Below are 12,414 nucleotides of genomic sequence, written 5' to 3' on the forward strand. Positions count from 1 at the left end.
CAAAATCAGGCTCTTCAGTTAACTTGTTCTCAAGTCTATTTCAAATTCTTTGCAAATACATTTTGAAACACGATGTATAGCCGAGGAAATGTACTTTTTAAAAGAAAAATTGTTCTGTTTGTTTCTTTTCTTCAACTGTGGTGCAGTCCAGCTTTTTTATCATCGAACGAAGGGCACAATGTTGTTTGGTATTTAAGACATATGTCTGTCGTTTATTTGTCAAGTTCCTCTGCTGTCCATGAAAGTCGTGCAGTGTTGCCAATGGGCCAAGGTATCACTTTTCATCATTTCCTCAATTGTATTCGAATGGGTATTTTATATATAGCTTGAGAAAAGCATGGATGGAAGAAAATGAGATGGATCCGGGTTCAGCAGCAGTGCAGTGGGACCTAGAGAGAGGATTAACTTGATAGGTAAGGGGAAGCAGCTGAAAGAATATGGAATGGAATGCTCTCAAGCTCTAAGGACTGTTTTATGTGTGTAACAGCACATTCATGTCATTTCTATTTGTTCAATGCGTGCCATTGGGATAAATGATATAAGTAGTTAAAAATCAGACGCCACAAGGTAATAGTCCAACAAAGTTTATGTGGAAGCACTAGCTTTGGCGGCACTGCTCCTTCCTCAGGCACAATTACCTGGTGAAGAAGAAGCGCTCCGAAAGCTCGTGCTTCCAAATAAACCTGTTGGTCTATAACCTGGTGCTGTCTGATTTTTGACTTTATCTTCCCCAGTCCAATGCCGTCTCCTCCACATCATTGTGTAAGTAGAGAAGATGTAATTACAGTATTGATAATGACAATGAAAATCATAAATAATTAGATACATGTAAACCAAAGAATTATTTATTCTGATGAGTATCAATATTTAATCTATCTGTTCAGTTTCACCATAGCTACAAATCTTCAGATTAGTACTACTTACGTAGGATACAATCATTTCCAAATATCTCCTCCTGGTAGAGTGTGTACTTCGTGAGTGAACATTTTGCTTGAATGCACAAGACACAATTCAGTTTGAAAATATCACATTGCCGAGACATGCTAGTGAAGGAGAAAGAGATCATTAATTCCACCAGCAGACAATATTGTACTGTGCATGATGTGAGTTGAAACCATTTTGGATCTTCTTCTGACAACTGATCTTAAATAATACAATTGTGCTGCATCAGTGAGGGTCACAGTCCATCTTGTTCATACTGTATAATATTTGAAAACAACCATATAGGGAGTAGCATGGAACGAGAGAATCGAAGTCAGTGATGTGAAAAAGATTTGCGTGAGGAAGAAAAAGTGTGTACATTTGAACAATGGAGCAGGTAACATCTTATGTTGACAGGTGCTGATACAATGTGGTAACTCACTCCATCGCCACTACCAATAATAATGTCGGTAAAAGCTCATTGTTCTGAGATTGTATTTCAGTAATTGTGATAATCTGAAATGAACTGTGCATAGTTGAATAAGATTGAACAAATAGAACAAAGATTGCTTTGAATATGACTGAGAACTGAAATCTCCATATTGTGAGCCCAAATTGTTTGCACTGGTATATGACCTGCAGCAGATCTGATGAATTAATCAGTCTGGATGAGGTTTCCTCTGTCTGTCTCCGGAATAAATAACTGCAGTCTTTCTGCAAAAATCAACCAGGATCCAAGCAGCTTGACTGCTTGCTGACGTCATCAGCCGATGAGGTTTAGACTTGGCAAGAATCCCAGTTAATGCCACGGTCTGGAATCAGACAAAATGGAACAGCATTTCAAACAAAACAAAATAACTTCTTTCTAATCATTAGGATAAAGTAGGGACTGCAAATGCCGGAGATCAGAGCCGAGATTGCGGTGCTGGAAAATCACAGGAGGTCACTATCTGTCTCTATCTTGCCCCTACTTTCTATCTCTCTCTCATACCATCGACCTCAGAACCCTCTCTCGCCGTCTCTCACTCTCTCGCCCCCTCTCTGTCTTCCTCGCACACTTTCTTCCTCTCTCTCTCACCATCTCTCTCACTCGCACTCTCTCACTCTCTCACTCCCGCTCTATCTCCCTCTCACCGTCTCTGTTCCTATCTCTCTCTTTCACATAATCACTTTCCCTACCGCGCATCCACTGTTTCTCTTTTGTCCCCTCTCGACCCTCACTCTCTCGCCCCCTTTCTCTCTCTCGTCCGCACTCTATTGCTAAATCTCTCTCTGTCCCACTCTCATATTCCCCTCTCTCTCCCTTGTGCCCTCTCTCTGTCTCTCCTTTCTGTCTCTCGCATTCTCTGTCTCTCTCCCATTCTCTCAAACTCTCCCAAACTTGTCTCTTACCCTGTCTCTTTCTTGAAATCTCTCAAACGGTCTCTAGCTCCCGCTCTCTCGTGGTCTCTCTGTTGACCCCTCCCTGTCTCACATCACTCTCTCTCGCATCTTCACTCTCTATCTCATGCCCACTCTCGCCCTCTCATCCTCTCTCTCCAGACTCCCTCTCTTGCCTCCTCTCGCCCCGTTCACTCCCACTCGGCGCCGCACTCTCTCCCTCCGCTTCTCTCCTGACCCCTCTCTCGTCCCCTCTCTCTCATCCTGCCTCTCTCTCGCAATCTTTCTCACTATCGCCATTCTCGATCACTTTCCCGTCTTTCGCCCGCTCTTGCTCTCGCCCGCTCTCTCTCTTTCCCGAGTGTTCTCTCTCTCTCGTCGTATCTCTTTCTCTCTTTCTAAAACCCATCTCTTTCTCGTTCGCCTCATCTCTCTCTTTCTCTCTGGCCCCGTCGATCTCTCGTCCCCTCGCTCTCTCGCCATCTCTTTCTCACTCGCCCTCTCTCACTCCCTGGCTCCAACTCTCTCTCCCTCTCACCCTGTCTGTCGCTATCTCTCTCTTTCACGTCTTCACTTTTTCGACCTCACACCCACAGTTCCTCTCTCGTCCCCTCTAGACTCGCACTCTATCGCCCCGAGTGTTCTCTGTCTCGCCCCGTCTCTCTCCGCCGCTCTCACCCTCGCAATCTCTCAAACGGTCTCTTGCTCCAGCTCACCGTCTCTCTTTCTCTCTCTTTCTCAAATCCATCTCTTTCTCCTTCGCCTCGTCTTTCTCTCTCTCTCTCTCTCTCTCACTCTCTCTCTTGCCCCATCGCTCTCTCATCCCCCCTCTCTCTCGCCCACTCTCTTTCTTCCTTTCTCGTCCTGTCACCCTCTCTCGTACCCTCCCGCTCTCTTTTTCTCACTTGACACCTATCTCGCTATCTCGCCCTCTCCCTCTCTTTCTCTCGGCCCTCTCTCTCTTGCCCCGTATTAGTCTCTATCATTGCTCTGCCTCTCTCGTCCTCTAACTCTCTCTATCTCTCTGGACCCGCTCTCTCGCACCCCTCTCTCGCCCCTCTCTCTGCCTCTTACCCTGGCTCTCTCTTCTCCCCCCTTCTCTGTTTGTCTCCTCTCTCTGTCTCTCACGCACCCCGTTTTTCTCTTTTCCGCGCTCTCTGTCTCATCTACTCTATTTCTCTCACCGTCTCTTTTTTCCCTTTCACACTTTTCCCTTATCACTCGCCACCCTCACTTCCTCTTTCTCTTCTCACCCCTTCTCTGTTTGTCTCCTCTCTCTGTAACTCACGCACCCCGTATTTCTCTTTTCCGCGCTCTCTGTCTCATCTACTCTCTTTCTCTCACCGTCTCTCTTTTTTCCCTCTCTCACTTTTCCCTTATCACTCGCCACCCTCACTTCCTCTTTCTCTCGCCCCTCTTTCTCTCTCTCTCTTCCCCCTCTCTCTCCCACCCATCTCTCTCGTCGTCTGTTTCTCTCACACCTCCTCTCTCTTTCACCATCTCTCTCTTAATCTCTCACCATCACGCTCTCTCATCCCCTATCTCCCCCTTCTCCCCTCTCTCTCTCGCAACCTCTTGCTCACTATTTCAAACACTTCTATGTCGCCTCTCTGTCTCTCTCACTCCTCCTCTCTCTCTCGTATCCTCTCTCTCGCCCTCTATCTCTTTGGCCCTCTTTCTCGTTCAATTTCTCTCTCTCTCTCTGTGTGTTCCCCCCGCTTTCTCACTCTCACCCTCTTTTCCAGCCTCACTCTCTCTGTGTCTGGGCTTCTCTCTCTCTCTCTCGCCATGCCCCTCTCTCTCTGTCGCTCTACTCTCTCAAACACACTTTCTTTCTTACCACCGTCTCTCGTCCACTCTCCCTCACTTCCTCTCTCTGTATCCCTCTTTCTCTGTCTCTCTTTCTCCCCCACACTCCCTAGCGTCCTCTCTGAATCGTCGCCACTCCTCTCTCTCGCCACTGATGTGTCTCCCTCTCGCCTACCTCTCCCTCGTCCCTTCAGTCTCTCGCCCTCCCTCTCTTTGCCCCTCTCTTTCTCTCCCTTACTCTGAATCCCGCTCACAAACCTCTCTCTCTGGCCCCATCTCACCCTCGCCAAACACCACTCTCGCATCTTTTTACATCAGTCTCGACCTTCTCTCGCGTACTATCTCTCACCCTCCCTAGCTCGCCCCAGTCTCTCTTTCACGACCTTACCTTGCCTCACTCTCTCTCGCTCTCTATCTGTTTCCCACCTCCTCTTTTTCGCGCCCCTTCTCTCCCTCTGTCTCGCTTTTTTCCCTTTTCATCTCACTCTCTCCTTTCAGCTCTCTATCTTGCTTTCTTCACTTATGTCTCTCGACACCTCTTTCTCGCACCAACGTCTCTCTCTTGCATCTTCACTCTCTCTCTCTCGCAAACACTCTCGCCTCCTCTCTCAACTCATCTCCTTCTATGTGGTCCCACCTCTGTCTCGCCCGATCTCTCTCGCATCTCACTCTCTCGTTTCAGCACTCTCTCTTGCTTTCTTCAACTATCACTGTCGACACCTCTTTCTCGCACCAACGTCTCTCTCTTGCATCTTCACTCACTCTCTCTCTCTCTCGCAAACACTCTCGCCTCTTCTCTCAACTCATCTCCTTCTGTGTGGTCCCACCTCTGTCTCGCCCGATCTCTCTCTCGCTCTGCCTTCTTTCTTTCCATTCCCACTGCTTCCTCTCTCCTATCTCACTACCCTCTCTCCATTTGTCCCTGTACCTCACGCTCCCTCCTCCTCTGTCTTGCCACGTCTCTCTCGTGCTCCCTCTCTCGTCCATCTCTCTCTCATTCTCTCTCTTGCACTCTGACTCTCGTCCCTCTCACTCTCAGCCCTCTATCTCTCGCCCTCTGTCTCTGTCTGTCTTTATCTTTGTCTCTCATTCTCTATCTTGCTCCCTCTCTCATCTCTCTCACCCCGTCTCTTTCTCGCCCCCGCTCTCCCTCGCCCTCTGTCTCACACGACCTCTTTCCCCCTCGTCCCCTCGCTCTATCTTTCTCAGCCTCATCTCTCTCTACTTCATCCCATCTCTATCCTTCTGTCCCCTCTCTCACAACACTCTCTCGTTTCCTCTCTCTCTCACTTGTGTCATCTCACTTTGTCTCCCTTTCCGCACCTTCTCTTTGCCTCTCTTTCTCTTTGTCTTTCTCCTTCTCTTGTACCCTCGGTCTGTGTCTCTCTCGTCCCCGCCCCATTTCTTACTCGCGCGAACCTCTTGCTTGCCCCATCCCTCCCACCCTTTCTCCCTCTTTCTTGAACCCTTTCTCTCCCGCTCCCACTCCCTCTTGTCCTCTTATTCCCGCCCCTCTCGATCTTGCCCTCTCTCTTTCTCTCTATCTCTTTCTCAATCACTTTCTCTTTCGGCGCTTACTCTCTCTTTCACTCTCTCGCCCCCTTTCTCTTTCGTTATCTCACCCCCAATCACTCACGGACACCCTCTGTCTCTCTCACACCATTTCTCTCCCTCATCCCTCTCTCTCTCTTTGTCTCTCTCTCTCGCTCTCTGTCACCCCATGTCTCTCCCATACCCCCTCTCCTGCCTCCATCTCTCTTTCACCGCCTCTCTGTCTCTTGCCCCCCCAGCTCTTTTATCTTTCTCTGTCTCGGCACTCTCTCCCTCGCCCCCTCTTTATCTTGTGCTCTCTCCCATTTTCGCTTTCGTTTTGTCTCTCTCTCTCTTAATCCCTCTCTCGCCGACTCTCGCTTGCCCCTCCATCTCTCGTCTCTGTCTCTCTCGCAAGTTTCTCTCTCCCGCTCTCTCTCTAATGCATTCCTCTCTCTTGCGTTCTCTCTCTGTCATTCTTACTGTTTCTCTTTCTCCCCCGCCCACTCTCTCTTTTCCCTCTCATGACCAACCCCTCTCACGCCCACTCTCTCTCTCACGACCCCTATCTCTCTGTCTCTCCCTTACCCCATCTATCTCGAGCCCTCTCACGCATGCCTCTCTCCGTCGCCTGCAGTCTCTTTCACAACGTCTCTTTCTCTTTCTCAAACCTATCTCTCTCACTCCCCTTTGCCCCGTCTCCTCTTTCTCCCTCACGATCCTCTCACTTCGTTACTCCCGCCCCCACTCTCTCTCGTGTCATCTCTCTTTGTCTGTCTTCCTCTGTCTCTCTCTCACCCTCTCTCTCTTTTGTCCCTCTCTCGCCGTCGGTTTCACTCTCTGTTGCCCTCTCTCTGTCTCTCTTTCCCTTTATCTCTCTCGCTGCAATCTTCTCTCTGTCTCCTTCCTCTCGCCTCCACTCTCTCACCTCCGTCTGTCTCTCTCTTTCTCTCCCTCACACTATTTCTCTCTCGCCCCCTCGCTCTCGCCCTATCTCTCTTTCTCTACCTCACTCTCCCGTCCCCTTCCTCTCTCTTTCTCTTTCTCGGCCCGTCTCTCTGACTCCCCTGCCCCCTCTCGCTCTCCCACGCCCCCGTCCCTCTCACCCACTCTCATACTCGCCACCTCTCACGTCTTCTATCTCTCTCTCTGTCTCTCTTCATCTGGCCCGCTCACGCCCTTTGACTCTCACTGTTGCCCCTTTCTCTCTCTCACCACCCTCTCTCACGTCTACCTCTCTCTCTTGCCCAAACAGTGTCTCACCGCCCATCTCTCGAACAATTTCTCTCAGATTGTCTCACCCCTCTCTCTCACCCTTTTTTTCTCTCGTATTCACTCTGTCTCTCTCTCCCCTGTCTTTGTCGACACGTCTCTCTCGCACCCACTTCTCTCTCTTGCGTCTTCTCTCTCTATCTCTCACACAATGTCTCTCTCTCTCTCGCCTCCTCTCTCTCTCTCGCCTCATCTCCTTCTCTCTCGTCCCATCTCTTTTTTGCCCAATCTCGCTCTCTCTTCCACACTCCCCGCATCCTTTCTCCCTCTATCTTGAAACAACTGTCTCTCGCACCCTCTCCAACTCACCTCACGCCGCCTCACTCTCGCACGCCCCCATCTCTCTCAATCCCTCTCCCACTCTCGCACCCTCTCTCTAGTCCTCTATCTCTCTCGCACTCTGTCCCCATTTCTCTGTCGCTGTCTCGCCATCTGTCTATCATTGTCGACCATTGTCTCTCTCTCTCTCACCACCCTCTATCGCCTCGCTCCATCTCTCTAGCCCTATCTCTGTCTCTTGCACATTTCTCTGTCACCCGCTTTCTCTCCCTCTATTTCCCCCCTCTCGCTCTCTTGCTTCCACTCTGTCTCTCCTGATCCCTCTCGACACATCCCTCTCGTCCCCGCTTCTACCTCTTGCACATTATCTCTCTCTATCTCGCACCCACTCTCTCTGTCGCCTCCTCTCTCTCTCACACCATTTCCGTTATCGTCCGATCTCTATCTCGTCTATCTCTCCCCAGTCCCTCACTCTCCCCTCTACTTTGCCCCATCTATCTCCATCTCTCTCGCACCGTTCTGTCTCGTCCCTCTCTCTCTGCCTCTCTCTCGCGCCTCTTTCTCTCGCCCCCTCACTCGCCCCGTCTCCCTCCCTCACTCGTGCACTCGCTCTTTGTCTTTCTTCCTCTGTCTCTCTCGTGCCCTGTTCTCTCGCCACCACCTCTCCCCCTCTCTCGGCTACTTTCTCTCTTTGTCTCGCCTCCATCTCTTTCTCACCCTCTCGCTCTCTCGCTTCTGATGTCTCCCTCTCCCTGTCTCGCCTCCATCTCTTTCTCACCCTCTCCCTCTCTCGTTTCTGCTCTCTCCCTCTCCCTCTCTCTGTCTCGCCCGCTTCTCCCTCTGTCTGGTCCTTTGTCTCTCTCGCCCTCTCTCTCGCTCTCTTTCCCTTTGTCTTCCTCTCTTTCTCTCTCTCTTGCCCTCTTTCGGTCTCTCCCTCACCACTCTGTCTCTCTTGCCCCGTCTCTCTCCCTCACCCCGACCTCCCTCTTTTGCACCTTTTCTCCCTCTGTCTTTAAACCTGTCTCTCTCGCCCCCCTCCCTCTTTTCCTCTGTCTCTTACTCTCACTACCCTCTCTCTGTTTATCAATCTCTCTCTCTCATCCCCTTCCTCTCTCTTTCTCTTTCTCACCCTCTATCAGTTTCTCTATCTTGCACACCCTTGCTCTTGGTTTCCGCTTGTCTTTCTCGGCCACTCTCCTTCTCTCTGGCACCGACTATCTCCCATCCTCTCTCTCTTTCTCTGTCTCTCTGTTGCCTTCGCTATCGCTCTCACCCAGTCTCTCGCATCCATCTCTCTCTCACCCTGTCTCTGCCTCTCTCCCCCCTCTCGCTCCCTCTGTCTCATCTACCTCGCCTGTCTCTCTTTCTCTTTCTCTTTGTCTCTCTCTCTCGCCCGCCTCTCTTTTTCTCTATCTCTCGACCGCCCCTTCTCTCTCGACCCCTATGTCTTTTCCCCTCTCTCTCATTCTCTCAACTCCCTCTCTCTCTAACCCTCACTCACACGTGCCTCTCTCTCTCGCCCTCTCTCTCTTTCACGACCTCTCTCTCTCTTTGTCAACCACATTTCTCTCCTTCGCACAGCCTCTCTTTATCTCTTGAAACTTCTCTCTCGCCCCCTCTTCCTCTCGTCCTCTCTCTCACTCGCCCCTCTCGCTCTTGCCTTCTCTCTCTGTTTCTCGACCTCTCTCTCTCATCCCGTTCTTCTCTCTTTCTTTCTTTCGCCCCCTCTCTCCTTCTCTCTCTCACACACACCCTTGCTCTTCATCGCCCCTTGTCTCTCCCGGACCCACTTCTCTTGCGCCCCTCTCTCTCACCCACTTTTATCATACCCCCTCACTGCTGTTTACGCCTCTCGTCCCCTTCTATCTCTCTCACGTCTTCTCTCTCACGCACTTTTCTCTCTTCCGTTCATCCTCTCGTTCACACCCCCAGCATCCGCTATCTTTGTCTCTCTTCCTTTGTGTCTCTCTTGCCCTCTCTCTAGTGTCCTCTGTTTCATCCCTCTCTCTAGCCACACGTTTGTCTCTATCGCCCACCTCTCTCCATCTCGTCCTCCACTCTCGCACCCTGTCTCTGTGTCTCTTTCTCTTTGTCTCTCTGTCTGTTACTCTCTCTGTCGTGCCCTCTCACTCTCTCCCTATCTCTCTTTTTCTCTATCTCTTTATCGAAATCTCTCGTCACCTTCCTCTCTCTTCTTTCTCTTGCCCCCTCACACTCACTCTCTCCCTAGCCCCCTCGCTCTCGTACACCCCTTGCTTCTCTCTGTCCCTCTCTCAACCTCGCCGCCCACTCTCTCATCGTCTATCTCTCTCGTCCTCTCTGTCAGTCTTGCCGTCTGTCTCTCACTGTCGACCCGTCTCTCTCTCTCAACACCCTTTATCACCTCCCTTTCTCATCTGTCTCTCTCGCCCCCGTACTCTCCCTCTGTCTCAGGCGCTCTCTTTCGCCCTCTCGCTCTCTCAATTCCACTCTGTCTCTCTTTCTTTCTCTACTTTTATCAACCTCATTCATTCTTTGCTTCACCCCGTCTCTCTCTTTCTTTCTCGCCCCATCTCTCTCTCGTCCTTTCTCTCTCACGTCCCTTTCTCTCATCCCCCTCACTCATCCTCTCTCTCTCGCTCACTCTGACGCAAACCTCTCGCTATCTCTCTCATCCATTCTTCTCTCCTCCCTCCCGACAACACCCCTGAAACGTCTCTCTCTCTCCCCGTCACTTTGTAGGCCTATCTCTCGCTCTCTCTATCTCACATGACCTCTCTCTCATCCACTCTCTCTTTCTTTCTCAACCCCATCTCTCTCTACTTCGCTCTCACGCCATCTGTCTCTCAGTGTCGCCCCCGTCTCTCTCTCACCACCCACTCTCTTGCCGCTCTCTCTATTTCTCTCTTGCCCCATCTCTCTCTAGTTCTCCTCTCTCTCACTCATGCCCTCCATCTTTCTCTCTCTTCCTCTTCTCGCCCTCTGCCTCTATTGCCTCTCTCTCTCTTCACCCTTTTATCTCTCACTCGCCTATCTCTCTCTCTAACTTGCCCCTTGTATCTCTCGCCCACTTTCTCACTGTCTCTCTTTTTCTTTCTCTCTCTCTATCTCTTATGCTCTCTCTGTCTGCCCTCATCCTTCTCTCTTTGACGCTCCATCTCTACCTCGGCCAATCCTCTCTCTCGCCCGCTCAATCGCACCCTTTTTCCCTGTCTCTTGAACCCTCTCTCTCCTCCCCTCTCCCTCTAGTCCACGTTCTCTCACCCCTTTCACTCTTGCCCTCTCTCTCTTTCTCTGTCTCTTTTATTCTCGACCTCGCTCGCTCGTCCCCTTCCTCTTTATTTCTCTCTTGCCCCCTCTCTTATTATCTCTCTCGCATCCCCTCATTCTCGGTCACGCCTTGTCTCTACACCCCCTCTCTTCCTTGCACTGCATCGCTCTCATCCTCTCTCTCTTTCTCTGTCTGTCTCGCCCTCTCGGTCTGTCTCCCCTGTCTCTCTCTCTCTCTCTCTCTCTCTCTTCTCGGTCACGCCTTGTCTCTACAGCCCCCTCTCTTGCTTGCCCTGCATCGCTCTCATCCTCTCTCTCTTTCTCTGTCTGTCTCGCCCTCTCGGTCTGTCTCCCCTGTCTCTCTCTCTCTCTCACTCACACACACAAACCCAAACCATCCTCTCGCCTCATCGTCTCTCTCACCCACTCTCTGTCTCTTGCCACCTCTCCCTCTGTCAGCCCCTTTCTCTCTCTGTCTTGCCCCCTCTTTCTCCCGTTCACAATATATCTCGCCTCTGCTCTCTCTCTACCTCACCCACCACTCTGTCTCTTATCCCTTGACTCTCTCGCCCTCGATCTCTGTCTTACTTTCTTTGTCTCTCTCTGTCTCTCTTTCTCTTACCGTCTCTCTGTCTCTCCTTCGTCCCTGTCTCTCTCGCAGCGTTTCTCTCTCTCGCCCGAACCTCTATCCCTTGCAGTCTTTCTCTCACGCCCTTGTCCCACACCCTCTTTTCTCTCGCTTCCACTCATCCCACCTCTCTCTCTCGTGTCATCTCTATTTGTCTCTCTTCCTCTGTGTCTCTATCGATCTCTCTCTTGCCCCCTTACTCTCCCTCTGCCACCACTTCGCTCTCGCCCTCTTCCTCTCCCGCATCCGCTCTGTCTACCTCGCTCTCTTCCATATCTCTCTCGACACCGCTATCTCGCCCCACTTCACTCTTGCATTTTCTCTCGCTCTAACTCGGACTCACTCTCTCTCACCTCATTCTCTCTCGTTCCCTCTCTCTCTCGCCCATCCCCCTCTTCAACACTCTCTCTCTCCCTTCCCTATGCTCCCCCTCTTTTTCTCCCCACTCCCTCACTCTCCCTCCATCTTGCACCCTCTCTCTCTACCACACTCTCTCGCACACTGTCTCTCTCTCTCACACCCCCTTTTGCACCCTCTCTCTGTCATCTTCTCTCTCTCGCACTCTGGCTCTCGCCTCTCTATCTCTCTCTTGCCCCTGTTTCCTCTCTCTCACCCTCATTTATCTGTAGCTGTCTCTCTTCGCTCTCTGTCTCTATCACATGACCTCTCACTCTCTTGCCCCCTCTTTCTATCTTTCTCAACCCCATCTCTCTCTACTTCGCTCTCTCGCCTTCTGTCTCTCAGTGTCGCCCCCGTCTCTCTGTCTCATCACCCTATCTAACCTTGCTCTCTCTATTTCTCTCTTGCCCCATCTCTCTCTCGTGCACTTTCTGTCTCGCCCTCGCTCACCCCGCTTTCTCTTTCCCCATCTCTCGCCCAATCTCTCTCGCATGCATCCACTCTCTTTGTCTCGCTTCCTCTGCCTCTCTCTCATCCTCTCTATCTGTCGCTCCCTCTGTCTCTCGCCACCCCATTCTCTCGCCACCCCTTTCTCTCACTCTCTCGCCCACATCTCTCTCTCTCTCTCGTCCCTTTTTTGTCTCGCACTTTCTCTGTCTGTCTTTTTCCTTGTCTTTCTCTTCCTTATCCTCTCTCTGTCTCTCCCTTTCGCCCGGTCTCTCTCTCCCTCGCGCCTGAACCTTTCTCTCTTGCTCCCTCTATCGCACCCTTTCTCCCTCTCTCTGTTGAACACATTCTCTTGCCCCCCTTTCCCTCTCTTCCTCTTTCTCTCACGCCTCTCGCTCTTGCCCTTTCTCGCTTTTTCTGCCCTTTTTTCTCGATCTCTCTCTCTCGTCCCCCTCCACTCACTCTCTCTCTCGCCCCCCCCCGTTCTCCCTCTCACATCC

The 12,414-nt window shown here is 51.2% G+C and overlaps 1 protein-coding gene across 1 annotated transcript in view; it reads right to left on the minus strand.

Moving 5' to 3' along the window:
- Nucleotides 1-6,630: 6,630 nt before the first annotated feature.
- The window catches only part of LOC122547507 (putative uncharacterized protein DDB_G0271982), a gene marked incomplete at its 5' end in the record, with an annotated part of 7,951 nt that continues 2,167 nt past the window's right edge, over nt 6,631-12,414 (minus strand). The window contains 3 exons of the mRNA XM_043686117.1: nt 6,631-6,722; nt 6,955-7,127; nt 12,235-12,352. Of these exons, the coding sequence (XP_043542052.1) occupies nt 6,631-6,722; nt 6,955-7,127; nt 12,235-12,352 (383 nt within the window). The remainder of the gene's footprint in view (nt 6,723-6,954; nt 7,128-12,234; nt 12,353-12,414) is intronic.

The sequence above is a fragment of the Chiloscyllium plagiosum genome, unplaced genomic scaffold (assembly GCF_004010195.1).
Source record: "Chiloscyllium plagiosum isolate BGI_BamShark_2017 unplaced genomic scaffold, ASM401019v2 scaf_3524, whole genome shotgun sequence".
NCBI classification, from domain to species: Eukaryota; Metazoa; Chordata; class Chondrichthyes; order Orectolobiformes; family Hemiscylliidae; genus Chiloscyllium; species Chiloscyllium plagiosum.